This window comes from Equus przewalskii, chromosome 6 (genome assembly GCF_037783145.1).
Source record: "Equus przewalskii isolate Varuska chromosome 6, EquPr2, whole genome shotgun sequence".
Taxonomy (NCBI): Eukaryota; Metazoa; Chordata; class Mammalia; order Perissodactyla; family Equidae; genus Equus; species Equus przewalskii.
This window is the reverse complement of record NC_091836.1, coordinates 97085335-97112060: the sequence shown is the minus strand read 5'-3', so window position 1 is coordinate 97112060 and position 26726 is coordinate 97085335. Positions and strand designations below refer to the sequence as shown.

The 26726-nt window shown below is 39.1% G+C and overlaps 1 protein-coding gene across 8 annotated transcripts in view; it reads left to right on the top strand.

Annotated features, from left to right (window-relative positions):
• DCDC1 (doublecortin domain containing 1) overlaps window positions 1-26726 on the top strand; it is a 443558-nt gene that overhangs the window by 267957 nt on the left and 148875 nt on the right. For all 8 annotated transcript variants that reach the window (XM_070626537.1, XM_070626535.1, XM_070626540.1 and 5 more), the window contains 2 exons: window positions 8871-9005; window positions 9401-9558. In XM_070626537.1, the coding sequence (XP_070482638.1) occupies window positions 8871-9005; window positions 9401-9558 (293 nt within the window). The remainder of the gene's footprint in view (window positions 1-8870; window positions 9006-9400; window positions 9559-26726) is intronic.

Below are 26726 nucleotides of genomic sequence, written 5' to 3'. Positions count from 1 at the left end.
ATATAAGTACCACCCTTCACACCATCAGAACTGGAAGAACAGAGCTGAGGTTTAAGTGTATTTTCTTCTTTTCTCTCCCCAAATTCAGGTACCTAAAAACCCACTTCTACTCTGCTCTCCTTTTTCTCACAATTCATAATTTTCTAATTATTCCCAACAGTACTATTATTGATAGCTAGCAAGTAATGCATACTTTTGCGTTTCAAATACAAATCATTTTTAAGAGGATTTTGATTCTAAAAATTTTAATGTTCCATTCCCAAACACAGTCGCTGATTTTTCTTTACTACAATTATTCTATATTCACAGAGCAGAACTCTTTATTAATGAAGCTTTTCATTATTTTAGGGGTTTAGAAATTTTGATTAGATCTAAATTTAGTCATATCCAAAACTATATCCATCTAGTTAAGGCTAAAATGAAGGATGATTTGATAATTATTTGCAGCTGGATCACAAATGGAACTCATTCCATTCATTAAAAAAAGAAAAGAATTCCGGCTTTAGGATGCTAATAACTCATCTTGGCTTCACCACTTATTTGCCGTGTGGCCTTAGGCAGGTCCTTGAACCTTTCCAAGTTTTGCATTCTTTGTCTGTAAAATGGAGCTATTGATGCTCGCACTTTAAGTATTTGGCACAGATTCTGCCTATCAGTAGATTCTGGCATATCAATTATGGCTAATTGATAATTTGTAGATGGTAATGATATTAATAATGAACAAATTTAAATACAATATTGCATTTTGTTATATTGTTTTTACTTGGATAAGATTTTTTCTTTTGTTTTATTTTTAGAGTTAACCATCCCTCTATTCATTTGCAAAAGGATAAATAAAGTTGGATTATTCCTTTATACAAGCCACCAGTTTCAGCTAAATTAAAGATTTAAACTTAAACAGGAGCCATAAAATATCCAGAAGAAAGTAGGGATCAAGGTGTCTGCCGAGAGCAGTGGTCCCATCTTCACGAGCATGCGAACAAAGATAGAATACATAAAGGAAAAGACTAATGTATATAAGTGTATAAAAACATAACAACTCCTAAATCTGAAGTAGCTCAAGCAAAAGTGAGTAGGGAAGTATGACAAATAGGGGGTCTTTGAGATGTAAATATCAGTGAGAGGGCAAACACACACTTTGCAATGAGCGTGATAGGGCAATAGAGAAGGGCAAGTCCTTCCATAGAAAAATGGGCAAAGGACTTGAAAAGGAAAGAGATGATGGAAGAGAAAGGAAAAGAGCCACCAAGAAAGAGCTCAGCTTCCCTGGAAGTTAGATAGATGTGGGACAATGAGGTAGTCTTTGCTCCCTATTCAATGTGGGAGATGTAAAACTAGGAATAGCCAATGCTGTGGAAGATGTGAGAAAACAAACATGCCTATTCCCTTCTTGCGTGTTTGTGTTAGTTATCTATTGCTGTGTAACAAGTCACCTCAAACGCAGTGACTCAAAACAACAGACACGTGTTGCCGCGCAGGTTCTGTGGGCCGGGAGTTGGAGCGGGTGGTGGGGCGGCTCTGACTCAGGGCCTCTCGTGAGGCCACAGTCACCTGAGGCCTGAGGAGGCTGAGATCTGCTCCAGGCACACTTACGTTGCTGTTGTCTGGAGGCTTCAGGGCTCTGGCACGTGGGCTTCTCTCTGGTGCTGCTCACAACATGAGCTCGTGCCCTGAGAGGGCAGGAGAGGGAAGAAACAGAGTGCAAGCTGCAGTCTCTCATCTCCTAGCCTCAGAAGTGACGTGACACCACTTCCCCAACATGGGCCAATCCTGGGATAGTGTGGGAGGGGCTACCCAAGGGAAGGGGTACCAGGAGTCAGGGAACACGGGGGCTATGGAGGGTTACAATATTTCTGAGGGTCAGTTTGGCAATACTTGTCAAAATTTGTAAAGAATACAGATTCCCTTTGACTCAGAAATCCCACCTACAGCAGCTTGCCCCAAGGAATTAATCAAGAGTACGCATCATAACACAGCTTAAGGATGTTCATTAAAGCATTGTTTATAATAGTGAAAACTGAAAACAGGTTAAGCAGTCAACAGTGAGCTTGTATAAATATATTATGGTATGTCTTTATTATGGATACTATATAGTGGCATTACAAATAATCTAGAATAAGTTATGATGACAAAGGAAAATGCTAATGTTATGATTTGAGAAAAATCAGATAAGAAAACAATATTATTTATTTATTTATTTGTATTGTATTAAAGGGGTGTGTGTGTGTGTGTGTGTGTGTAGAAACAAAACTGGAAGTTTATACATAAAATGTGTGGTAGGAGGCTGGATGATAATTTTTTTTTTTTTTTGAGGAAGATTAGTCCTGAGCTAACATCTGCTGCCAATCCTCCTCTTTGTGCTGATGAAGACTGGCCCTGAGCTAACATCCGTGCCCATCTTAGTCTATGTTATAAGTGGGACACCTGCCACAGCATGGCTTAATGAGCGGTGCCATATGTCTGTACCCGGGATCCAAACCGGTGAACCCCGGGCCGCTGAAGTGGGACGTGTGAACTTAACTGCTGCTCCACCAGGCCAGCCTTGGATAATAATTTTTTTGAGTTCTCCTATGTTTTCTATAAATGTGTGTTTATAATCAGGGAAAAAAAGAAACACTTTTCAAAAATATGCCTGATCATGTACTGACCAAGAGGAGAGGGTCTGTAGAGTTTAGAACATTCCGGGTGAGATTCTGCTGACCTGCCTGCCTTACCTCCCACGAGGACTTAAGATCCCTGTGGAGCCCCAAGTTAGATTGAATATGGGGCCTTTCTGGTGTCCGTGGAGGGAAGATTGTGGGAGCGATGAAGATGCTTCCCCAGCTCTGTTATGTTGAAAATAATCTCATAAATGGATGGGATCCTTTGTAGCAAGCAGAGAGTTGCCACTGTGTCCTGAGCGTGAATTTGGTCAGCGTGAAATTCTGAGCAAGGTCTTACTCAACTTTCAGTAGAAAACTTCTCCCTCAGCAAGTGGAACTTACAGTCTCAAAGCTGGTAACTAGCGCAGCTGGAATTTGAAACCAGGATGGGGCTGTAGGATGTTCATCCGTAGGCACTGGGGGTACTGTTTTTGAAGTGGAAATGTTGTAATCAAAGATGTCCTTTATTAAAATTTGTCTTCCGTGAGTAAAAAGTGGATTAGAATGAGAAGAATGCAATGAAGCCCAAAGGGCTGATGGACTTGGAAAATCCTGAGTGTTAAGACATTAGAGGTCAGTTTAGGGCGATGAGCAGATGCACTAGAAGCGAGGAAAAGTCAAGAGATTAGGCTGTTGACGCCCTGGAAAAGATTAGAGTTCCAGTTTTGGAGGAGAGAATTACTGACACTGGTGGTTTGCTGATTGAGCTGTTAGGTGTCTGGTTAGGGATCAAGATAATTTGGACTTGGAGTAGAGAATACTACAGAACTATGTTATCAGAACATTGGCGTGGCCACCAGCTGAGGAAGGAATGGTTTAGAATGACTCCAAAGGGGACACACCGGGACAGTTCGTGAGCGTCTCCAGATGCCTGGTCCAGGATGGATAATAGCACTTGCCACTCTGTTATTTACCACGTTTGCTAGACTGTCAACTCCAGGTAGCAAAGGCCATGCCTTTTTCTCTTTTGGTCCTTGCCTTTGCTATGTCTATGAGAATGTCCAGACACACCATGGCTCTACCTTTAGTCACTTCCTCATCCATCTCATTGGATATATATTGAAGTTTTTTATGTTCCAGGTAGGCCTGCTTTCCAGTAAGAGCGAACTATGCCTCAGTAATAAGCTCATATAAAGATCTTTACTGCAGGCCGGCCCCATGGCTGAATGGTTAAGTTGGTGCTCTCTGCTTTGGTGGCCCGGGGTTTGCCGGTTTGGATCCTGGGCATGGACCTATGCACTGCTCATCAAGCCATGCTGTGGTGACATCCCACATAGAAGAAGTAGAATGATGAACGACTAGGATATACAACTATGTGCTGGGGCTTTGGGGAGAAAAAAATGGGGAACACTGGCAACAGCTGTTAGCTCAGGGCCAATCTTCCTCACCAAAAAGTATAAAAAAACAAGGTCTTTACCTCTATTAGAGGATTTGAAACATGAAGCTAGCATCAGAATATGAGGGGGTCATGATGACCAGAATCAGAACCAGCCAGTTTGCATTTACTGTCTACTGTTATTTTACGTTTTATAAATTGATTCTTCTAATGCTGGGATATTTTAGAACAAATTTAATATCTCATTTCTCATGTTTCCTCTCATATTGAAAATATAGTGATCTTTGTTGCTGAATTTTGGCTTTGATGTTTTGCTTTGGAACCAATGTAAAATAATGTATTTCCCTATTGCCCATCATATTCACTTCAGCTGAGTGGTCTTGAACATATTTAAGACAAAAGAACTGACATAAGAAAAAATAACATAATGCTATAGATGTGACATAAGCTTCAAGGTAAAATGAAAATCCTAATTTTTTTTAGATTAAACTTTTTTTTTGTGTATGTTTTGGGTTAGCTTAGTGATTCAAAAATCTCTTCCCAAGATTACCTGAATGGTACATACAGTAAAGACACTATTTTTAATTGGGTCTTTAAAAAATATTTATTTTTTATGAAAGTTATATTTGCACATGATAAAAATTAATATTTTAATAAATATGCTAATGAGAAGTAAAGTCTCTTCTTCTCAAACTTTAATTCAATTTCCCGTAGTTATTAACAGCAGGTTTTGTATATATTCTCAGGAATTATGCATATGTTTGCTGTACAGTAAGATTTCCATTTAAATAATAAAAGTAGTATATATTAGTTGTGAAAAAACCCTCCAATAATTCAGAACTGATAAGCAAAAGTCTCTCTCAAACTTATTCCTCAAAGATTGTCACTTATAGTAGATGATTTCTGATTAATTATATAGATTACGTATGATAATATATACCAAGTCTAATTATATATGTGTATATGGATATGTGTAGACATAAGTTATATATATATAACTTTGTGACCTACCTTTTTCCTCTCAATAACGTGTTGTGGCCGTCCCTCCGTATTGACATCCATATGTGCTCTAGCTTTTCAAACTTCCCCGAGGATGCACAGTCAGACAGTTGGGAGCCCTGCTGCAATGAGTATCTTTGTCTGTCTGTGGATGCTTGTTAAGTCAAAGGGAAAGCATGTTTAAAATTTTGATAGTCATTCATTTGATTAACTCAACAAAAATTTCTATTTACCATGTTTTCAATTTGTATCTTTTATGTTTCTTCCTGACTTTTTCTGACTCCCCTTCCTCTTTTTTTTCCTCTGCTGGTTCAAAGGCTATGTTGGGGCCGGCCCGGTGGCACAGCTGTTAGTTCACACGTTCCACTTTGGCAGCCCAGGTTCGCTGGTTTGGATCCCTGGTGTGGACCTACGCACCACTTATGGAGCCATGCTGTGGCAGGTGTCCTGCATATAAAGTAGAGGAAGATGAGCACAGATGTTAGCTCAGGGCCAGGCTTCCTCAGCAAAAAGCCAAGGATTGGCCATGGTTGTTAGCTCAGGGCTAATCTTTTCTCAAAAAATAAAAAATCAAAAAAAGCTATACTTTGTACTTTTATTTTTTTAATTGAATCTCTTACATTTTTAAAAATAGCTTTATTGAAATAGAATTCACATACCACACAGTTCTCCCATTTGAAGTGTACCATTCAGTATTTTTCAGGATATTCACAGGGTTGTGCATCCATCACCACAATGTAATTTTAGAACATTTTTGATCTCCCCGAAAGATACCTCGCACCTCACACCCATTCCCACCATTTTCTCTGCCCGCCCCCCCAAGCCCTATTTGTCTCTATGGATTTGCCTATGATGGACATTTCCTATAACTGGAAGTATGCAATATGTAGTCTTTTGTCACTGATTTCTTCCACTTAGCATAATGTTGTCCAAGTTCATCCACACTGTAGCATGCATTAGTAATTTGTTTCTTTTTATTGCCAAATAATATTCCATTGTATGGAAATATCACATTTTATTTATCTACTTATCAGTTGATGGACGTTTGTTTGTTTCCACTCTCTTGGCTACTGTGAATGATACTGCTATGAACATGTGTATAGAAGTTTGTGGACACATGCTTTCATTTCTCATTGGTCTGTAACTAGGCATGGAATTCCTGGATCATATGATAACTCCATGTGTATAATGCTGAGGACTGGCCAAACTGTTTTCCAATGTGGCCACACCATTTCATATTCTTACCATCAACATATGAGGGTTCTGACGACTCCACATCCTCATCCACTCTTGTTATTTTCTATTTTTTTTTTTTTTTGAAGATTGGCACCTGGGCTAACAACTGTTGCCAATCTTTTTTTTTTCTGCTTTATCTCCCCAAACCCCCCCGTACACAATTGTATATCTTAGTTGCAGGTCCTTCTAGTTGTGGGATGTGGGACGCCGCCTCAATGTGGCCTGACGAGCAGTGCCATGTCCACGCCCGGAATCCGAACCCTGGGCCGCCGCAGCGGAGCGTGGGAACTTAACCACTCGGCCATGGAGCCAGCCCCTCTCTGTCTTTTTGATTGCAGCCATCCTAGTGGGTGTGAAGTGATATGTCACTGAGATTTTTATTTGTATCTCCCTAATGACTAGCGACGTTGAACATTTTTTCATTTGTTTGTTTGCCATTTGTATAACCTTCTTTGGAGAAATATCTTCTACTCAGATCCTTTGCTCATTTTTTAATTAGATTATTTGTTTTTTTATTATTGAGTTGCAAGAGTTCTTTATATATTCAGGATACACATCCCTTACCAGACATATAATTTACAAATATTTTCTCCCATTCCATGGGTTATCTTTTCATATTCTTGATGACATTATTTGTGGCATAAAAGTTTTAAATTTTGATATGGCACAATTTATCTATTTTTATTTTTTCACTTGTACTTTTGGTGGAGTGCCTTTCATTTTTTTTTTAAAAGACTGTATTTTTCAGAGCAGTTTTAACTTCACAGGAAAAATAAGCAAAAAGTACACAGAGTTCCCGTATACCCTTGTGCCCCCTACCCACCTCCCCCACTATCAACATCCCACCCTAGAGTAGTGCCTTTGTTACAACTGATGAATCTACATTGACACCTTATCACCCAAAGTCCGTAGTTCACATTAGGGTTCACTCTCTCTCTCACACATTCTTTGAGTTTGGGCAAATGTACGGTGACACGCATCCACCATTATGGTATCAAACAGAATAGTCTGCTGCCCTAAACACCCTCTGTGCTGTGTCTCTTCATCCTTCCCTCCCTCCTAAGCCCTGGCCACCCCTGATCTTTTTTACTGTGTCCAGTTTTGCCTTTTCCAGAAGGTCATATAGTTGGAATCATGTGCAACATGTGGCCTTTTCAAGTTGACGTCTTTCACTTAGTAATATGTGTTTAAGTGTCTAGAGTCCCTTACATTTTTAATGTGCATATTTAGTTATACATTTTCTAGCAAAGTTGAAAGTTATTCAGTGTCTCTTTTTCCAGGACAATATAAGGACTTTGGTGCCCTTTGATTATCCACTAAACACCTCATATTGTTTGTTAGAACTTTAGTTCCACACTTAAAAAAAGGATTATACCATACTCGAGGCTGCATGTCTAGGCTTTATGGACCAGTAAACAAGCTGGACGACACTGAGCAAGTTGCTTGACCTCCCTGTGTCTGTTTCCTCGTCTTTAAAATGGACGCAATAAGAGTACCTGTTTCAAAGGGCTGTTGCGAGGATTAAAACGTCAATATGTAATCATGTGGGAAATTGCTTTGATGCGATGGTAGGCTCTGGTATGCTCGTAGACGGTGTGTCCCAGAGCTCGTGGAACAGCAAGGTACACAGAACAAATGAAAATGCTCAGATCACGACTTATTAAACCAATTTAAAACACAAAGCAAAATGTAGGGGAAGAGAGAAGGGCTAGGTAAACACACTGAAGGTGCAAGTGGGTTGCAGGGCCACGTTACCTGAATCTCTGCAGTATCGACACATTTCTGTGTCGCATCATTGTTTCCTGCCAGTGATGTGGTTGCAAGGACCAGAGTTGAAATGTGAGCGAGGGGGCCCTCAGACAAAAGGTGCCCGCAGCAACGACACACACCTGCGCCAGGAGAGAGCTGGTTGGGAGAGCACCTGGCCAGTAGCTGTGCTCCCCAGCCAGCCCGACTGGCAGCCGTGGATTTTATCCAGCAGAGGATCCACCGTGAGATCAGCAATGGGTAGCCACTTAAAGATCTCATGATTGCGGCGTGACTCATGTGCTGCATTACTGTCAGTGTATAAATTATTTATATTTGTTGCTTTGTTTGTTTTTAGTAAATCATGACTGTGAAGTGTCTGCTTTGTCCTCCTACCCCTTTCTATCTATGTTCATAGTCAAATGCTCCACTTACTTTCTGACTGATGTTTCTCAGGTTACTAACTGATCCATGCTTCATGCAGCTAAGGGTTTCGTCCATTCCATGTGTTGTCTTGTCTTCTAGAACAGAACTCAATATTTCCAAACAGTACAGCAGCTGCACATTACATGTATGTAATGTGTTTACAATAATACATTTTATGTAGCAATAACTAAATAAATGTTAGCTATTATTATTAATATATAAGATGCTTTAATATTTTAATCTTATCTCTCTAAGCGGGAAGATTAGCCATCTAGTAAAACTTGATCAGATTAAACAACTAATTAGAAATCTTAATATTAAAGTTACTTGGCTACATTTTGATCTGAAATTGGTAATAAAGTGCAAAGTTTATTAGCCAGACCTTTTTACTATTAATCTAGTTTATCCTCCCATCATTCCAGTTGTATAGAGTTTTGGCTGTTGATAACAAGGCTGGTGCTACTTTTTTTTCCCCTTTCCTACAGGCTTATCCTCAGTTTGCTCTGACCTACCTAGAGGAGCTAAATGCACAAGTGGATGTGACCCAGATGGAGTCTCACATTCACCATGGCGCCCGGACCACAGCTCATCAGGAACATGGCAGCAGCTTAGCAGAAGAGGTCAGTGAGGCGAGCCAGAGGCAAGACAGAAATAGATCTCCACACGCATTTTGAAAAGAGAAAAATGTTCAAGTTGTTTTTAGGAGGCAAGCAGGAATTCACATCTTAACGTTACTCATTGTTTAACATCATGCACATAACATAAATATCCATATGCACATTTATATTTATGTAAACATCTCTATATAAACATTATTTTATTCAATGGATGGTGACATGCTGTCTTTTCTTAAGGCTGCCTTCTTTTGTTCTGGGCACGGACAAATGATTTCTGTGCTGGATGAAGAAAACTAAGGAACTATGAAAAGTGTATTCTTAAATTTTCGGCATGTTATAGTTTAGATATTTTCACTCAATGAAAATTAGCTACATTATTCCTACATTTCATTTATTAGGTTCTGCAAAAAAGTGCTGGCGTCCCTGGTCTGAAGCAACCGCCAGAGCCTGCAGACACTGGTTTAATGCCAGAAGGTTCTCCTGGGGAGACAGGGCGGCTGACAGTGGCAGTGATGAGGAAGCTGGAGGGGAAGCATCCTCAGGCGTCCGCTCAGAGGTAGGACACTGACGGAACGGAGCTTGATTGCTCAATGACATTCGATGTTTCCCTTCAGTTTCATGTAAGATTGATTTCTGGGAGATTATTGAAATATCTCAAAAGCCCTTTGGCTTTCAAGCACAGTAGTTTTCGGGTCACATTTGATGAAGAGAGGTGACATTTATGTGTATATTGTTAAAGATTGATGTATGGTATTATTTATAAGTATACTTAGGAACGGCTGCTGTGCTGGGATCTCACTAAAATTCTCTGAAACAGCATAACTGAGGCCAGGCAGTCCTGAGCATAAATCCAACTGTGAGAATACCAAGAAGTCTTTCAGGAGGCCCCTGGCACGGACAATCCTGTGTATGTTCCATGAGCAGAATATTGTATTATGTAGACTCAGGGATAAGTGCACAATAGACGGTCTTAAGTAGCGATAATTTAGCACACTGACATACCTTCCATTCCTAGACTAAAACTAACACCCGCGATTTTACTAACCTATTGAAGGTCATCCTTGGTTGGAAATGGAAACTGCTTCTCTGATCCTCTTTGTAAATTGGAAAACTAAAGTTTATTATAAAGTTTATTATCCTTATTTTGTTGGGTTTGGTGTTGTAAATCAAAAAATGACTTTATAAACTGCAATTTTAATACATAATTGTTTGAAAGTAAGTTTGACTGAAGCACTCTTAAAGGAGTAATATGGTTCTTACCATACTCACCAAAGTTCAGGAGAATTCCTAAGTTTAAATATTCTAACTGTAGATAGAAATTCCAAGTGCATGAAAAAAGAAAAAATGGCAACTTTTAATTTATTTAAAAAATTTTTTTCCAGCTTTATTGAGATATAGTTGACGTATAACATTGTGCAAGTTTAAGGTGTGCAACGTAATTTTTTATTTCAATTAAAAGCTATTTTATATTTTTACATTACATGTTCTTGCCTCAGATTTTGACAGGAGGGGAACATTTTTTTCCTGATAACCAAAGTGACTCTTCAATTTATTATTTCTTTAATGTATTGTGTAAACCCTAAATCCTTTGATTTTGTTGTTTTGAGGAAGAGAGGGCACAGAGAGACGAGATAAGAAATTGAGTACCTTACTGTACGGGGTGCCCTGCGCCTGCTTTTAGCCATACGTGAGGGTCTCGGCTCTCTGATGCTCCACCACACACCCAGCAGGCTGCAGCCTCCAGCCAGGCGACTCTCCCCCCAGGTCACTAGAATATAAGTCCTTGGGGCAGATTTTAAAGTTTTCGTGTAGAGCGAGAGCTCAGGGAACACCGGGGCGCTGGGGCGGTCACATACTGTTTTCGTGCCCAACATTGCCTATCTTGTAGCCATTTCTATTTTTGAGAGCATGCTGGGGGCCCGTCGTTATGCTGAGCTCTGCTCAGTGAGGCAAGGGCTCCTCCTGCTCTCAGGTTTCTGAGCTCTGTGTGGAGGTCCCACGTTTGATGCTGGTGGGTCACTGTGCAGGGACCCCAGTGATAATTCACCTGTGACTCCCTCCCTCCTTCCCCAGCCTGGGAGTATTTGCTCTGAGGGTTGAGGGCGTCGTACTTCAGAAATTTGTCTTCTGTCTCCCTCACAAGGCAAGACAGTCATGATGGAACATTGGGAGGAAGGCATATCGTGTTAGGGAATATGAGGCAAAACCCAGAAAAAACAACAACAAAGCGCTTAATGTCACTTAACGTAACACAATACCTATGTGAGTGTTGGAACTAAATGAGATGTCTTTAAATTTCCAGGAATGTAGTAAACACTCAATAAGTAGTAGCTGTGAAAATGTTCTGAAAACAAGTAGAGATAGGAAAAAGTTTTTAATGGGGGGGTGTATTTAGATTTGTGGTTTTTAGTCAATAGGAATTGACTGGCAAATATATTCAGGATTTTAACTTCATAGAAATTTCCCAGGGGCCTTTCTTAGCCACATTCCCTGGGGCTGTGTCTTGGGCTTCAGCAACTCTTCTGGCCGCCTTCTTTGTTTTCTCTTAAAGCCACAGGGATTTATCTGCATTCTCCCTCCACCCCCACAATTTACACAATAGATGTAATTTCAGTTTCTCTCCTTCTCTTTCGGTTCCTTAACAAAGTTATTTTGAGTAAAGAGTAAGTACTGAGACAATTACTTTCCTCCCATTTTGGAAGGAATTGTGGGGCAAAATTAGAACATGGTGCTGAATTTGGCATGTCGATTATTTGAACCCCGGGTTGCTTTGTGAGGTTATGTGCTTTCCAAATATAGGAGAGTCAGGGCGTTCTGTTACCCCAGCCTCAGAGACGGCTTTACTTCACTTGGTTTTATCAGTGATAATTTTACAAAATAAAGAATAACGTGAAATGATTTCAGTTGTGAAAACTAGAAAAAGAAATAGACTTACAGAACATCAGGGAATCAAGAATGAGCAAATAATCTGAAGAAAGAATGTATAGTTGAAAAGAATAAGAAGACACAGAGATATAATGTGTGTACTTTCTTAGAAGTAGCCAAGGAAGGAGAGAAGAAACAAGTAGCCGAATCTGGGGACAGACAGACTGGTAGTTAGCGGCAGGTAACATGTGAAAATGAAAGGTCTCATTCAGTTGTTCATAACATGTGCTGGCTTTGCGTAAGTGCTGTATGTGCGTTGTTTCCCGGGAACCTATGAGGTGGGTACCACTGAGGTGTTCATCTCTGTTTTACTGATGAGGAAGGTGAGGCGCAGAGAGATTAAGTTACTGGACTAAGGCCTTCCCGCTAGTAATTTAAGGCAGGGCTGTGTGAGCCCGAAGTCTTCCTCTCAGCCTCTGTGCTGCTCTGCCGACCACTTGACTTCTTGTCTTCGTGCTCTCCAAATCTTCAGCCTTTCCAATGGGGCCTTATTTTGAGTGGATATCTCGGAAGGGTGACTTTAAATAAGGTGGAGCAGTTTAGAAAGGGAATAATAAAGGAATATTAATATTCACAGGCTTCAGCGAAGACTAAATAAGAGGTGGAAAATGTTAAGGGAGACTACAAATCCCTGATTTCTTGTTGAATCCAACAGTCTCGATTTACTGATTTACAGACGCTTGCACTTGAATGGATTAGAGATTTTTAAAAACCCCTTTGTCATGATTAACCAGTGTGTTTCACACCTCGGATGGCGGTTCAGCTCAGTTCTGTATGTCCTACATTTGTGACAGGTAGCTAATAGCTGTCGTTTTTTAGAATACTTACTATGTGCCAACTGCTCCTCTGAGTACTTACTTATCCTGTAACCACGCGATAGATTAGTTTACTTATTGTCATAATAACCTGATGGTGAGGTACTCTGATAATCCACAAAGATACAGCAACGGGGCTCAGAGAGGTGGTGTTGTTGTCCAATCACACAGCTGGTTGACGGGGGACATGGGGTTCTAACCTACATCTATTTGGTCTGTGATTGTGCTCTTACTCTCTGCTTTATTCCTCATGCCTGGTTGTTTTTATTCTACTGATTTCGTAACAGAATGTCATCGTATTGAGCAGCCGTATGAAGTCATTACTAAAATCTTGTGTGTATTACTTCATAAAAGCTTTGATTAGACTGCTGCCATTTTGATTGGTGTATTATTTTATCCTTAAAAATTATATCGTTAAAAAAAAACTGCAACAGTCACCACAAACTGGGCTCTCCTATCTACAGAATCATGTCATTTAATTTCGAACTCAAAGACTTGTGGAAAGCAATCTGATTGTTGATCCTTTTTTTTTTTGGTAATGTGGAAAAATGCTTTTTCCCACTGAAGAAAAAGGAAAATCTCTTACTGTGTAAGGTCTTTAATGCCAGATTCTTAGTTCATGATGGGTTATATCTTTCTGTTTGCTTTAGCCACACTTAAAGTGGTCTTGCTTCCTCTATCAGTGATATAGAAATGTGGTTCTCTTCTTGCATGGATAAAGTAAGTTGTGTGTACATTTAATTCTAAATTTAGTCCAAAATAAAATAAATGCCATATTCGGGCACCTTTAAGTGTCTGGAATGTTTGTTTACGTTCGTCTGTCCGACGGAGCCCTCACCCTTATTTAGATTGAATGGGGGTGGGGAAGGACTGGGAGGCCGACAAAGCACACTGACCCAGCTTGTCACACAGTGACCTGTGAGAAGGAAATAATGAACTGTGAGTAGCTGTCATCCTAACCGGTTCTGACAGTTTGCCTTTGGGTACATCTGTGTTAGTCGCGCTGGAAAGGCCTTTGTTCTTTTCCCACTAGTGACTCGCAGCGCTGAGGGGTTTGCCCGCCGCGGTTCTCCTACCGGCACTTCCTTCCCAGGGAAGCGAGCAGCTGCTGCCCACCGCGCTGACATTTCTCTCCGTGACTCAACCTGGCATGGACTTCACTCTTTCAGAAGAGAACATTTAAAAGTCCTTTGCTTCTTTTCATTTCCGATGTACTTTAATGTCTCATGGGTTTTGATACTAATAAAATAGCAAGTTATGAAATATGTTTAGCATATCCTAATTTTGTATAGATGAAGGTAAAGATAGATAGATAGCTGACCAGATGGGTAGGCAACTCGAAGGAAATATATCAAAATATTGACAGTTGTTACTGAGTTTAAAATTTTTATCTATGGTTTATTTTCCAAATTTTGATAATTGAATATTATATTCACAATAGGACAAAAATCAACATATGTTATGAAAAGCATTTTTAATGTAGTTACTTGAAACATGCTTTATTAGCAGGACTATTTGGGCTAAAATAGATAAGGATACGCTATATTTTGGTTCACATTTTCCACTGCTACTTTTTAAATAAATTTCTATCTAATAATTTAAACTTTAAAATATTGCAATATTTACATTTTAAAGTTAATCTAGTGCATAAAATTGTTATAATCATTAGGAGATGTAATTTGGTAAGAAACAGGTGTCTCTGTCGCCTGGTTTCCTGAAGTGTCACTATTTCAGGCATCAAGAAAGCAGAACGTTCTGAATAATGGGCATCGTATCCTAAGAGAATTGTTCAAATTAAAACCAAGACTTGATTTATAAAATACAATTCCTGAATCAATTTTAAAGCTTATTTACATTTTTACAATTGCCATAAAATCAGTCCTTCTACTGTAATGAAGTCTGGCTGCAGTCGGCATGAAGTGAACGCTGAACATTTGGTACTCACTTTATTGGATTTTCCCTTCCAAGAGGATAGAATCCAAACTCTACTGCCCTGGTCAGTTTTCATAAGGCCTTTTCCCCTGACAGAATAGAAGAAATGAAGCTTGAAAACAAGCATGAAGTGACATACTTTTTTCTGCATTCAAGGTTTTTCTCTCTTAGTAGCAGGTTTGAGATGCACTGGCTAACAGAACTGTTGTAGTCTCCTGCTTTTCAGAGAAAGGTCAGTTAATAGGAATGAGAACTACTGTAAGCAGACAAATGATGACCATGTCCATAGAATTATAAATTGTAGAAAAACACATATTAAGAATTGGAAGAGTTGTGTTTTGATTTTCTTGAGTATTCAATGGCATATGATTTATTACTCTATTAAATCATGTATGTAATTTTGCATGTAGTTGATGGCAGTCTGTAACCGTCTTATTTGATTAGAACATTCTTGTCATTTTGCTCATCAAATATCAACACAATTCTTGTAGAGACAGTGAATGCATGGGTCAGTTTTGATAAGAGTCAGACCGTCTTTTTAGGGAAAGTGGACTGTTAAATTGACACACGCAAATCCTTATTTCTAGGACTCTTGTCAATGAAGGCAAATGTTAATATAATAATTGCTTTTGATATTTGTTAAATCCAATTATACTTCCTAGGAGTAAAGTCTCGTATTAGGTTTCATTAGTGTTCCTAGCTGTGGCCAGGCTCAGCTCCAAGCATTAGCCTCTGGCCCTTTTATACTGTATACAAGAGTATGCCGTTGGGTGTAAGGACATGAAGTTATTGTGTGTTCCAGAGATGCAGAGATATGCTTATAATTCTTCTTTTTAATTCGAAAAGTCAGATTTCCTGATACTGGCTGATACTGTTTCCTGTTGGCATTTTGGTATATTTTTAAATTAATTCCAATATATTCTCTGTAAGTTAAAATAAAATGAATAAATAATCTAATTGCACTTGCTTCTTTGAAACAACGTCAAAATTAAGCATTCCAAAGAATTAGGTTTATATCCATAAATGTGCATTAATTCAGAAATTATCAAAGGCTTTAAAGTAGGCATTTTTTGATTAATTTTTTTTCTCACTTATACCATGAGGTACCCAAACCTTCAGTTATGCTGCTTACTTTCTATTTTTTAAAAGGTACTATTTCTTTCTGTTTTCTTCAGTATTGTTTGGAAAGCCATTGAAGACCTGCACTGGAAACCCCACTCCTACGCTCTTCGAGCTCGTGGCGCCTACGCTAGACCGTCCCTGTAGTGTTACCATAGTGGAGGGAGTAGTTAGTGAGGTTCTAGGTTTGACCGATGGGGATGGACGAGGAGGAGACTGATGGTGGAGCTATTATTAGGTTACAGTATATGGAATTGAGTGAGAGCAGAGTTCAAGCAAAGTGACCTGTAGGTTAGTTTTCCAACTTGTCTCTTTCTTTCTACCCTTTTCCCCTACAAAGCAGAATAATCCTTCATGTTCATAAGTCAGATCATGGGAATTCTCAGCTCCACGTCCTCCAGTGGCTGTTTATTTCCTTTGGAGTGAAACCCAAGTCTTCAGTGCTCGCTGCGTGGTCCTACTTTACCAGGCCCTTGGTATCTCTCTGAACACCGCTCTTCCCTCCCTCCTCCACTCCAGCAGGTGTGGCTTCCTGCAGTCTCTCAGACACACCATGTTCGCCCACACCCTGTCATCCTCTCTCCCTGCTTGATTTTCTCCAAGGCTCTTATTACTGCCTGTCATAGGCATATTGTTTTACCGTCTGAATTGCCCCTTTAGAATGTAAACTCCGTTTCAGCAGGAACTCTGTTTGATTCACATCTGTGCCTCCAGGACCAGAGCATACCTGGTACACAGTAGTTACTCAATCCAAGGTTATTGAGCGAGGGAAGGGATAAATGAGTGAAGTAATGTGGCTTATGGAAATAAGAAGATAGAGAGGGAGCTAGTCTGAGCATTCTTATGTACGTGTCAAGACCCTCACTGTCTGCTGGACAACTGTAGCCCTACGACCTCCTCATGTGTCGATCCAAAACTAAGCCCTACTCTTGCAGTGGCTTTCTACCTGATTTCTGCATCTCTCGTTTCCTTCATCCTTTATTAATGAACAGATATTTACTGAGCCTTTTCTATACTGCACGCCCTGTCCTAGGCATGTGGATACAGTGTGGAAAAGGCAGGTGCACCTTCTCCCCTCCCAGAGCTGCCCCACAGAATGTGGCAGGGAAGAGAGCTGCCAGACGAATCCCCACGTAGAGAGAGTGGTGAATGTGTGGTCGGGAGACGCCAGTTCTTCCTGAACGCTCGTCCCTGGTGACGTGCTTTCGAAGTCTGACTCTGAACATTGCACTCACTGACTCACAGTTCTCCAGCGTTTACCCATTTCCTACTAAGTCAAATGAAACAGCAGCTGACAGGCTGTATCCTCGTCTCAGAGCCTCCCTGTGCTTGTCCAGGCCCAGGTTGACTGGACGTGGATCATGCTGGTTTCCTTGACCAAAATGCCCAGATCTCCTGTTTCCTCACTAAACTCCTACCCTCTTCAAGGCCTGTTTTCACTGATTTTTTTCAGCCTTTCTTCTTTTCTGGTATATATGTTTAAGGATATAAATTTACCTCTAAGCATGGCTTTAGCTTCATTCCACCAATTTTAATGTCATGTTTTCATTATCATTTCCATTTTGTTGCAATCTTTGATCCACGGATCACTCAGAAGTATATTCTGAATTTCCAAATATAGGAAACTTTTCTGGTTTGTATGTGTGTTAATGACTTCTAAATTAATTTCACCGTGGTTGAAAACATTTTTGGTATGATTTCAGCTCTGACATTTGTTGTGATTTGCTTTATGGCCTGCCCAATATCTGGACAGTGTTTATAAGTGATCCAAGTGTACTTGAAAAGAAGATGTGTTCCTCTGTTTGGGGGGCAGTGTTCTGTATATGTCAATCAGATCAAGTTTGGTAAAGGTGTTTTCAAATTTTGTGTATACTTACTGGTATTTCGTCTACTTGTTAGATCATTTACTGAGAGAAATATCATTAAAATCTCCCACTATAATTGTAGATCTGTCTATTTCTCCTTTTATTAGTTTTATGAATTTTTCTTTTCTATAATTTGAGGCTATTTGTTAGGTGCACATAATTTTAGAATTGTTATATCTTTCTGATGAATTCAACCTTATGTTATTATGGAAATCCCTTCTTTATCCCTAGGAATGCTTTTTATTTTACTTAAAGTTCATTTTGTCTCATATTAATATAGTGACTCCAGCTTTTTGGTAAGTGTTTGCACGATATATTTTGTATCCTTTTATTTTCAAATTTTATCTTTATATCAAAAGAGTGTTTTGAGTGAAAGCGTAATGCAGTATGATGATCTGTCTTTTAATTGAAGTGTTTAGTCCATTTGCCTATAACATAATTGCTGATATTTGGGGTTTAAATCTAACATGTTAACATGTTGCTGTTTGGTTTCTGTGTGTTCTATCCACTCTATGTTCTGTTTTCTCTCTCTCTCTTTTTTTGCCTTCTCTTGGATTCGTTGAGTGTTGTGTATCACTTCATTCCCTTCCTCCCAGTTATCTTGGTAGTTAGGCCTTCTTTTACTCTTCCTTTAGTGGTTATTCTAGAGATTATACATCCTCCCTTGACTTTCATTAACATTATCAACTAGTGTTTTTATCACTTCTCAGACAATTCAAAGAACTTGCAAGTCTTACTCTCCATCTATACACTTTCTGACTAAGTGTTGGTGTGTGTTTTAATTCTATATGTGTTTCAAACCCTATGAAACATCATGATTATTATTTTCTTAGTTGATATTCGTTTAGACTCAGCCACATTTTTACGCTTTTTGCTGATTGTTATTTCTGTCTGTATCTCTGGGCTTCCATCAGGAAGAACATAGTTTAATATTTCCTTAGGTGTAGATTTGTTGGTAATTAATTCTCTCCATTTTTATTTTTCATAGAATATGTATATTTCACGTCCATATTCTCATTTTCATATTTTTACTGGGTGTGAAATTCTAGGTTGTCAGCTATTTTTTTTTCACAACAGATGGAAGATGTCATTCCATTGTCTTGGCTTCCGTTTTTTTTCTTTTTCAGTTGAGAAGTGATGTATGAGTTTTGTTGCTCCTTCAAAGGCAGTGTGTTGTTTCTCACTGGCTGACTTTAAGGGTTTGTCTTCCTATTGGATTTTAACTGTGATTTTCCTTAGTATTTTTTTGGTGTTATTTTTATTGTTTTGTATGCATAATACTTGAAGGTCTTAGGACTTAAATCTGTGGCTGACTGTGTGGAAAATTCTCTGCAATTATTTTTTCAAATATTGTTTCCGCTGCGTTTTCTCTCTCTTCTCTGAAGGAACACTAATGACATGTACATTAGAACTTTTCAATTATTTTACTGTAAACCCTATGTCTCTTGTGCTCTATTTTGCATTTTCCACTGTTTGTCTCCTTGTGGTTTAGTGTGGATATTTTCTTTTGACCTGTATCTCATCTCATTAATTCTCTCTTTAGCTTTTTCTAATCTGCTGCTAAATCCACACACTGGAGTTCTTGATGTCTGTTATTGTATTTTTCAGGTATAAATTTTCCATTTGTTTTTTATGGCTAATAACATCACCACACTTTACTTAATCATTCCTCTGTTATTGAACAATTAGGTAGTTTCCAACATTTCAAGTTTGTAAATTGCTCTGTAACAAACATCTTTGACTCTTGTCCAGAATGCATTCATTCAATCTGTGAACGTTTGTTAAGCACATTTTTTCTTCTGCCTAACCTTTGCTGGACACTAAGAATATAAAAATATATACAAAAAGTCCCTGATTTTCATGAGTTCGTAGAGTCATGAAACATTTCCCCACCAAGTTACTAGTGAAAATTGATTAAGGTTGTGGGAATCGTATTGATCATGAGGTTTGTTGAGTTACTGTTTTTGATTTCTATTTTGTAAAGTTTATAACTTAGCTAATCAAATAAGGGGCCTGAATTTATACTTTCTAACAGCATTTTATTTTCTTTATTTTCTTATGCAAACGTGAGCCATCCTTTATATTTTTCATGTTTTTAAATTGGACTACAGAGTTAATCAAACTATAACATATGCTATCTTAGAATTATTTTTACTTTTTAAAAACAGAAATACTAGGATCATCCTTTGATAATAAATAGTCTCTGCAAATAGTTCTGAAAAATCAATAATGTTGTCTTCAATTCAGTTATTGAAGAATAATAATGTTGCAGTATGTGTAATCATTTCAGTTGCCCATCGGTTTATCTATTTGAATACAACTGACTGACAGTCCTTTTGATTGACTTGTTATCATCCGTATATTTGTCATACATGCATTCTTCTTGGATGAAAAGTCTCTAGTTGGCCATTCTGTGCATTAGAGGCAAGAGGATCCACTGAGCAGACAAAACAATTCTCCAATGGTTATATGCTCAGAACACATTGGTTTTGATTTGGTGATCTTAGTATCAAGATTTAAATCTTTAACTCCTGTTGCTCACCTTTGTTCATTGTCTTCTCTCCTGTTTATTGCTCGTTAATACTTGAGAGTCAATTCATATAGATAAATGATATGCATTAATCTCTCACTTTTATATTCACTCATTCATTTCATAAATGCCTTTGAGTACTTATAAGAGAGATGATACAGCTTCCTGATTGACGTCTCAGAATCTGGAGACAGATCAGCCTGCCTTCCAGTCATAGCTCTTCCGAGTACTCACTCTGTGATTTGGGGCAAGCTGTTTAATATCACTGAGACTCTATTTCCTCATACACAAAAGAGGGATAAAGATTACTGTAAAATTTAAATAATATCACAAATGTTAAAGCTTAGCCCAGGGACTGGCCCGGTGGCCCAGTGGTTAAGTGCACATGTTCTGCTTTGGCGTCCTGGGGTTCGCCAGTTCGGATCCCGGGTGTGGACATGGCACCACTCATCAAGCCATGCTGTGGCAGGCGTCCCACATATAAAGTAGAGGAAGATGGGCATGGATGTTAGCTCAGGGCCAGTCTTCCTCAGCAAAAAGAGGAGGATTAGCAGCAGATGTTAGCTCAGGGCTAATCTTCCTCAAAAAAAAAAAGTTTAGCCCAATTCCTGGCACATAGTCAATACTCAGTAAATGGTAGTTTTTTTTGATGATAATAATGTGCTATTAAGAGTCTTGATATTAGTATTAAGTGCAAAATATGATCAGAATGCAAAGCAATTCCTGCCTTTAAAAATTCCAAAATCAAATTGAAGAGAAGCTGTGAACTGCTGCATTTTTTATTATTATTGTTATTATTTTATTGAGGTCCTAATAGTTTATACATTGTGAAATTTCAATTGTACATTATTATTTGTCAGTCACCATATAAATGTGCCCCTTTACCCATTATACCACCCCTCAACCCCCTTGCCCTCTGGTAACCACTAATCTGTTCTCTTTGTCCATATGTTTATCTTCCATTATGAGTGAAATCCTGCAGTGTTTGTCTTTCTCTGTCTGGCTTACTTTGCTTAACATCATGCCCTCAAGGTCCATCCATGTTATTGAAAATGGGACGATTTTCTCTTTTTTTCTGGCTGAGTAGTATTCCATTGTGTATACATATGCCACATCTTCTTTACCCAGTCATCAGTCAGTCAGTACATGGGTTGCTTCCACGTCTTGGTTATGGTAAATAACGCTGCAGTGAACACAGGGGTGCTTAAGTCTCTTTGAATTGGTGATTTCAAGTTCTTTGGATAAATATGGGGTAGTGGGATGGCTGGGTCATATGGTATTTCTATTTTTAATTTCCTGAGACATCTCCATACTGTTTCCACAGTGGCTGCACCAGTTTGCACTCCCACCAGCAGTGTATGAGGATCCCTTTTCTCCACAGCCTCTCCAATGTTTGCTATTTTTAGTCTTAGTGATTATAGCCATTCTAACAGGTGTAAGGTGATATCTCATGGTAGTTTTGATTTGCGTTAGCCTAATGATTAGGGATGTTGAACATATTTTCATGTGCCTATTGATTATCAGTATATCTTGTTTGGAAAAATGTCTGTTCATATCCTCTGCCTATTTTTTGATCAGGTTGTTTGTTGTTTTCTTGTTGAGTTGTGTAAGTTCTTTATGTACTTTGGAGATTAACCCCTTGTTTGGTATATGACGTGCAAATATTTTCTCCCAGTTGGTGTGTTGTCTTTTCATTTTGTTCCTGATTTCCTTTGCCTTGCAGAAGCTTTTTAGTCTGATGAAGTCTCATTTATTTATTTTATCTTTTGTTTCCCTTGCCAGAGTAGACATGATATTTGAAAAGATGCTTCTAAGACTGATGTCAAAGAGTGTACTGCCTATATTTTCTTCTAGGAGTTTTATGGTTTCAGGTCTTACCTTCAAGTCTTTTATCCATTTTGAGTTAATTTTTGTGTATGGCAAAAGATAATGGTCTACTTTCATTTTTTTGCATGTGGCTGTCCAGTTTTCTCAACACCATTTATTGGAGAGCATTTCCTTTCTCCATTGTATGTTCTTGGCTCCTTTGTCAAAGATTAGCTGTCTGTAGATGTGTGGTTTTATTTCTAGGCTTTCAGTTCTGTTCCATTGATCTGTGTGTCTATTTTTGTACCAGTACCATGCTGTTTTGATTACTATGGCTTTGTAGTATATTTTGAAGTTAGGGATTGTGATGCCTCCAGCTGTGTTCTTTTTTCTCAGGATTGCTTTAGCTCTTCGTGGTCTTTTCTTGCGCTATATGAATTTTAGGATTATTTGTTCTATTTCTGTGAAGAATCTCATTGGGATCCTCTGAATTTTTTTTTTTTTTTTAGTATTTTTTTTTGGTGAGGAAGATTGGCCCTGAGCTAACGTCTGTTGCCAATCTTCCTCTTTTTGCTTGAGGAAGATTGTCACTGAGTTACCAACTGTGCCAGCCTTCCTCTATTTTGTATATGGGACGCTGCCACAGCATGGCTTGATGAGTGGTGTGTAGGTCTGAGCCTGGACTCCAAACCAGTGAACCCTGTGCTACTGAAGCAGAGCAGGATTTACTCTATTTTTAATGTTATTTAAAAAGTAATTTTTGAGTTCTCGGATGTAGAGAATTATGCTGCATAGTATTTGAGTATGTCTTTTAAAGGGATACACATATACTAAATATAGTCATGTGCTGCATGACAATGTTTCAGTCGACAACAAGCTGCATGTGACACTGGTCCCACAAGATTATAGTGGAGCTAAAAAGTTCCTGTTGCCTAGTGTTTCTGGAAGAAGACACTCAAGAGGTTCGTCCATGACTTCAAAGGATTTGCCAAGGATGAGGAGGTCGCAAAAATCAACGAGTCTGTGGTTGCGATGGCAACAAGTCTACCCTGGATGTGGGTGAGGATGACACTGAGGGGCTCCCAGAGGTGGTTCCCGAGGAACTGACTCATGAGGAGTTGTTGGAGCTGGAACAAGAACACAAAGCTGAAGAAGAGGCAAGAGAAACGGAAACTGCAGGAGAAGAAGAAGATGAACCCCCAAGGAATTCACAGTGGGGGGTTGAGCAGAAGCTTTTCAGACCTCAACAAGCTCCTTAAAAAGCTTGAAAACGTGCATCCCAACACCAAAAGGTTTTCATTAATAGAGAGGGCTGTTCATGAGCGTATTTGCTTATGTAGGGGAGAAAGACATTTCCTCTCCCCAAATGTGGGTTCGTCTGGCCGGAGAACAAATTAAATTCACATGAGACAGAATAGCAAGAGAAAATTAAACAAAGCTTTATGAGGAACCATGGCCCGGGGCCTTTCTTCCCGAAGGAAGAAAGGGCGCCGAAGAAGTGGGGTGCACACAGTTGTTATATACCCCCAAATAGGGTGTTTCACATGTGATTGAAATGTCCCTTTTACAACAGTCATGAGGCCGCTCTGTCAGCACAGCGCTTGATGGAGGCAGATAGGTCTGCTGTCTCAAAGGGCGTAGCTGGAGGCAAGTCGATTGTCTGGAGCTGGGCGGTCACAGGTGAGCTCAGCAGTCAGTTCCTAGCCTAAAGAAAGATGCTTAATCCTTAAAAAATGCCGAAGTTGGGAGGGGGAGGGAAGTCAGTTACAGGAGGTTACCAGAGAAGCACAATAAAATGCAGATTTTAAGTCTTTGCCTTTGGTATTGATTAAGAGTTTTTAGAGAGAAGGTCATCTCCTTTCTTCTTCCTGGTACAGAGAGGGAGGCAGCTTTTACAGATAGAGATTTACCTTACAAATGTAAATGTGTCCTAAGGAAGGGCAAGTTCCATTCCTTAGAGCCTCCTTCCCTGTCCCAGTTTATCAAAAGCAATCAGCCTCAAATAATCCTGATGCCAAAGAGACATATCTTGGGGTGGCCAATTCCAGGTCCCCACACTTAAAAGCAAATCTATGATAAAAAAAGCAACAAATGAAGCAAACCACCATGGACATATTTCTGAAAAGAGTGATACGTCCTCAAAAGGTCCTAAGGCAGGTCCTTCGGGAGGTGTTCCAGAAGAAGGCATTGTTTTCCTAGGAGAGGACAGCTCCATGCGTGTTATTGCCCATGAAGACCTTCCAGTAGGACAAGATGTGGAGGGGAAGACAGTGATGTTGATGATCCGGACCCTGTGTAGGCCTAGGCTAATGTGAGTTTGTGTCTTAGTTTTTAACAGAAGAGTTTAAAAAGTAAAACAATAAAAAATTTTAAAAATAGAAAAAGCTTATAGAAGGACATAAAGAAAATATTTTTTTACAGCTCTATGATGTATTTGTATTTTAAGCTGTTACTACAAAAGAGTCAGAAAGTTAAAAATTAGAAAGCTTATAAAGTAAGAAAGTTACTGTAAGCCGAGGTTAATTTATTATTGAAGAAAGAAAAATCTGTTTGTATAAATTTCGCGTATCCTAAGCGTGCAGTCTTTAAAAGTCCGCCGCAGTGCACAGTGACGTCCCAGGCCTTCACGGTCACTCACCGCTCGCTCACTGACTCACCCAGGGCAACTTCCGTCCTGCAGCCCCATCATGGTAAGTGCCCTCTACAGGCGCACCATTTCTTATCTTTTATACCGTATTATACTGTACCTCTTCTATGTTTGGCTATGTTTAGATACACAGATACTGTGTGTTACAGTTGCCTACAGTGGTCAGCACATTACCATGCCGTGCAGGTTTGCAGCCCAGGAGCAACAGGCTCTCCCACCCAGCCCGATGCGTCGTAGGCTGCACCAGCTAGGTTTATGATGTTCGCACAACGACGACATCACCTAACGATGCGTTTCTCAGAATGTATCTGTGTTGTTAAATGACACATGACTATATGTTTATTTGTAACGGAATAACTTGGTGATGACAAATAATAGTCATGCTATAAAAATTTGATTTTAGTCTTTGTGAACAAAAGAAATTGAGTTTATCAAATCATCTCTATTACCAAGTTGGAGGATATAAATAATGATGATAGTCTGTTCTCGAGAAACTTGAAATATAGTTGGAGAGACAAGGCAAAAAGATTAAAACTGTAATGACTGTTTTTTTTTATTACCCATGTTTATCATTAAACTTTTGGAAAAAATAAATATACAGAAAATAAAAGGAAAGGGAAAAATACGTAATCCTGGATTATTTTTTTCTCTCTCATTCTTTATGTATATTTTGTTATCATTGTCATAATTACATTTACAAAAATGAGGACATGCTAATTTTTTGTGTATGACAGTGCAATAACAGACATTAATATGTTCTGTAAACATCTTTCCACAATATTAAATATATGCCTGTATTATCATTCTTTAGTGAAAATCTTAATTTGTGTAACCAGTGCCGCATTGTAGGACTTTAAGATGTTTCAAGTTTTTTGCTCTTGTTAACAAGATGGCAATAAACAACAGGTGGAAACTTGGGTCACAATGTATATGTTCAGTCATAAGAATCTCAGGTGGATTTTCACACAGCAGTCCGTGAGAAGTGCCACCTCACAAATGTCATGAGTTGGGGAGCAAACGGCGGGCCGTGTGTTCGGAAGAATTGTGGAGAAGGGGCTGGAGCTGAGCTAGGAGAATAGTGGGGTCTCTTTTGTTTGAAAGTGAAGGGAAGAGCATTTCATGAAGGAAACAGTATGATTCCTTCTTATTTATAAAATGATGGCTCCTCTAACAATGATGCACGACCACGCAAAGGTTTTTCTTGTGAAAATTGCCATCCAGCTCTGTTGATTTCAGAGTGGGTCTTTTTACTTGCAGCCCATCTTACCAGAAACCTAGGCCTGCTTTAGTTGCTATTTAAGTGAGCTCACGTATCAATCAGGAGGTTTTCATCACATGTCGGCTCACGATTTTCCAGCAGGTATAAGTTCCCTGGGAGGAACTCGGAATTTTTTTCTCTTTTTATACCTTTAACTTCACAGATATCAACATTTTTCTTTCTTAATGAGGCCAGTGGGCTCTTTATGGTTAATAAGAATCTTAATTTTGAGAGTTTTTAGTTTTCTTTTTATGTGAATCTGGCTTTGGGATAATTGAACCCACGTCTTTGCCGCTGTGAAAACTTGACGGTTGAAAAAGTCTCCAGTACTCAGAGATAAGATGGGAAAAGTATGTCCCTTAGTGTTTATTCGATGCATATCATATGTGGCTACCAGGATGCAGGGATTGCCTGAATATGACTGAGACCACTGGGTCATGCTTCGCGTTGAAAATAAAAATCCTTTTCCTATGAATGGTTAAGCATGGAATACCACTCAGCAATAAGCAAGAGTGAACTGTCAACACACACAGCAGCTTAGATGAACCTCAGCAAAATTGGGCTGCATGTGAAGAGCCAGTCTCAAAAGGATACACATTCATGAAATAGCATAATCATAGAGATAGGGAACAGCTTAGCAGTTCCCAGGGGTTAGGGATTGGGGGAAGGATGAGCTACACACACACCCACTGGGGTGCATGCATAACTGGTGACATCTGAATAGCATCTATGGATGTGGCAATGTTCATTGCTTGGTTTTGATACTGTATCATAGTTGTGTAAGATATCATCATTGAAAGAAACTGGAGGAAGGGTTTATGATACTT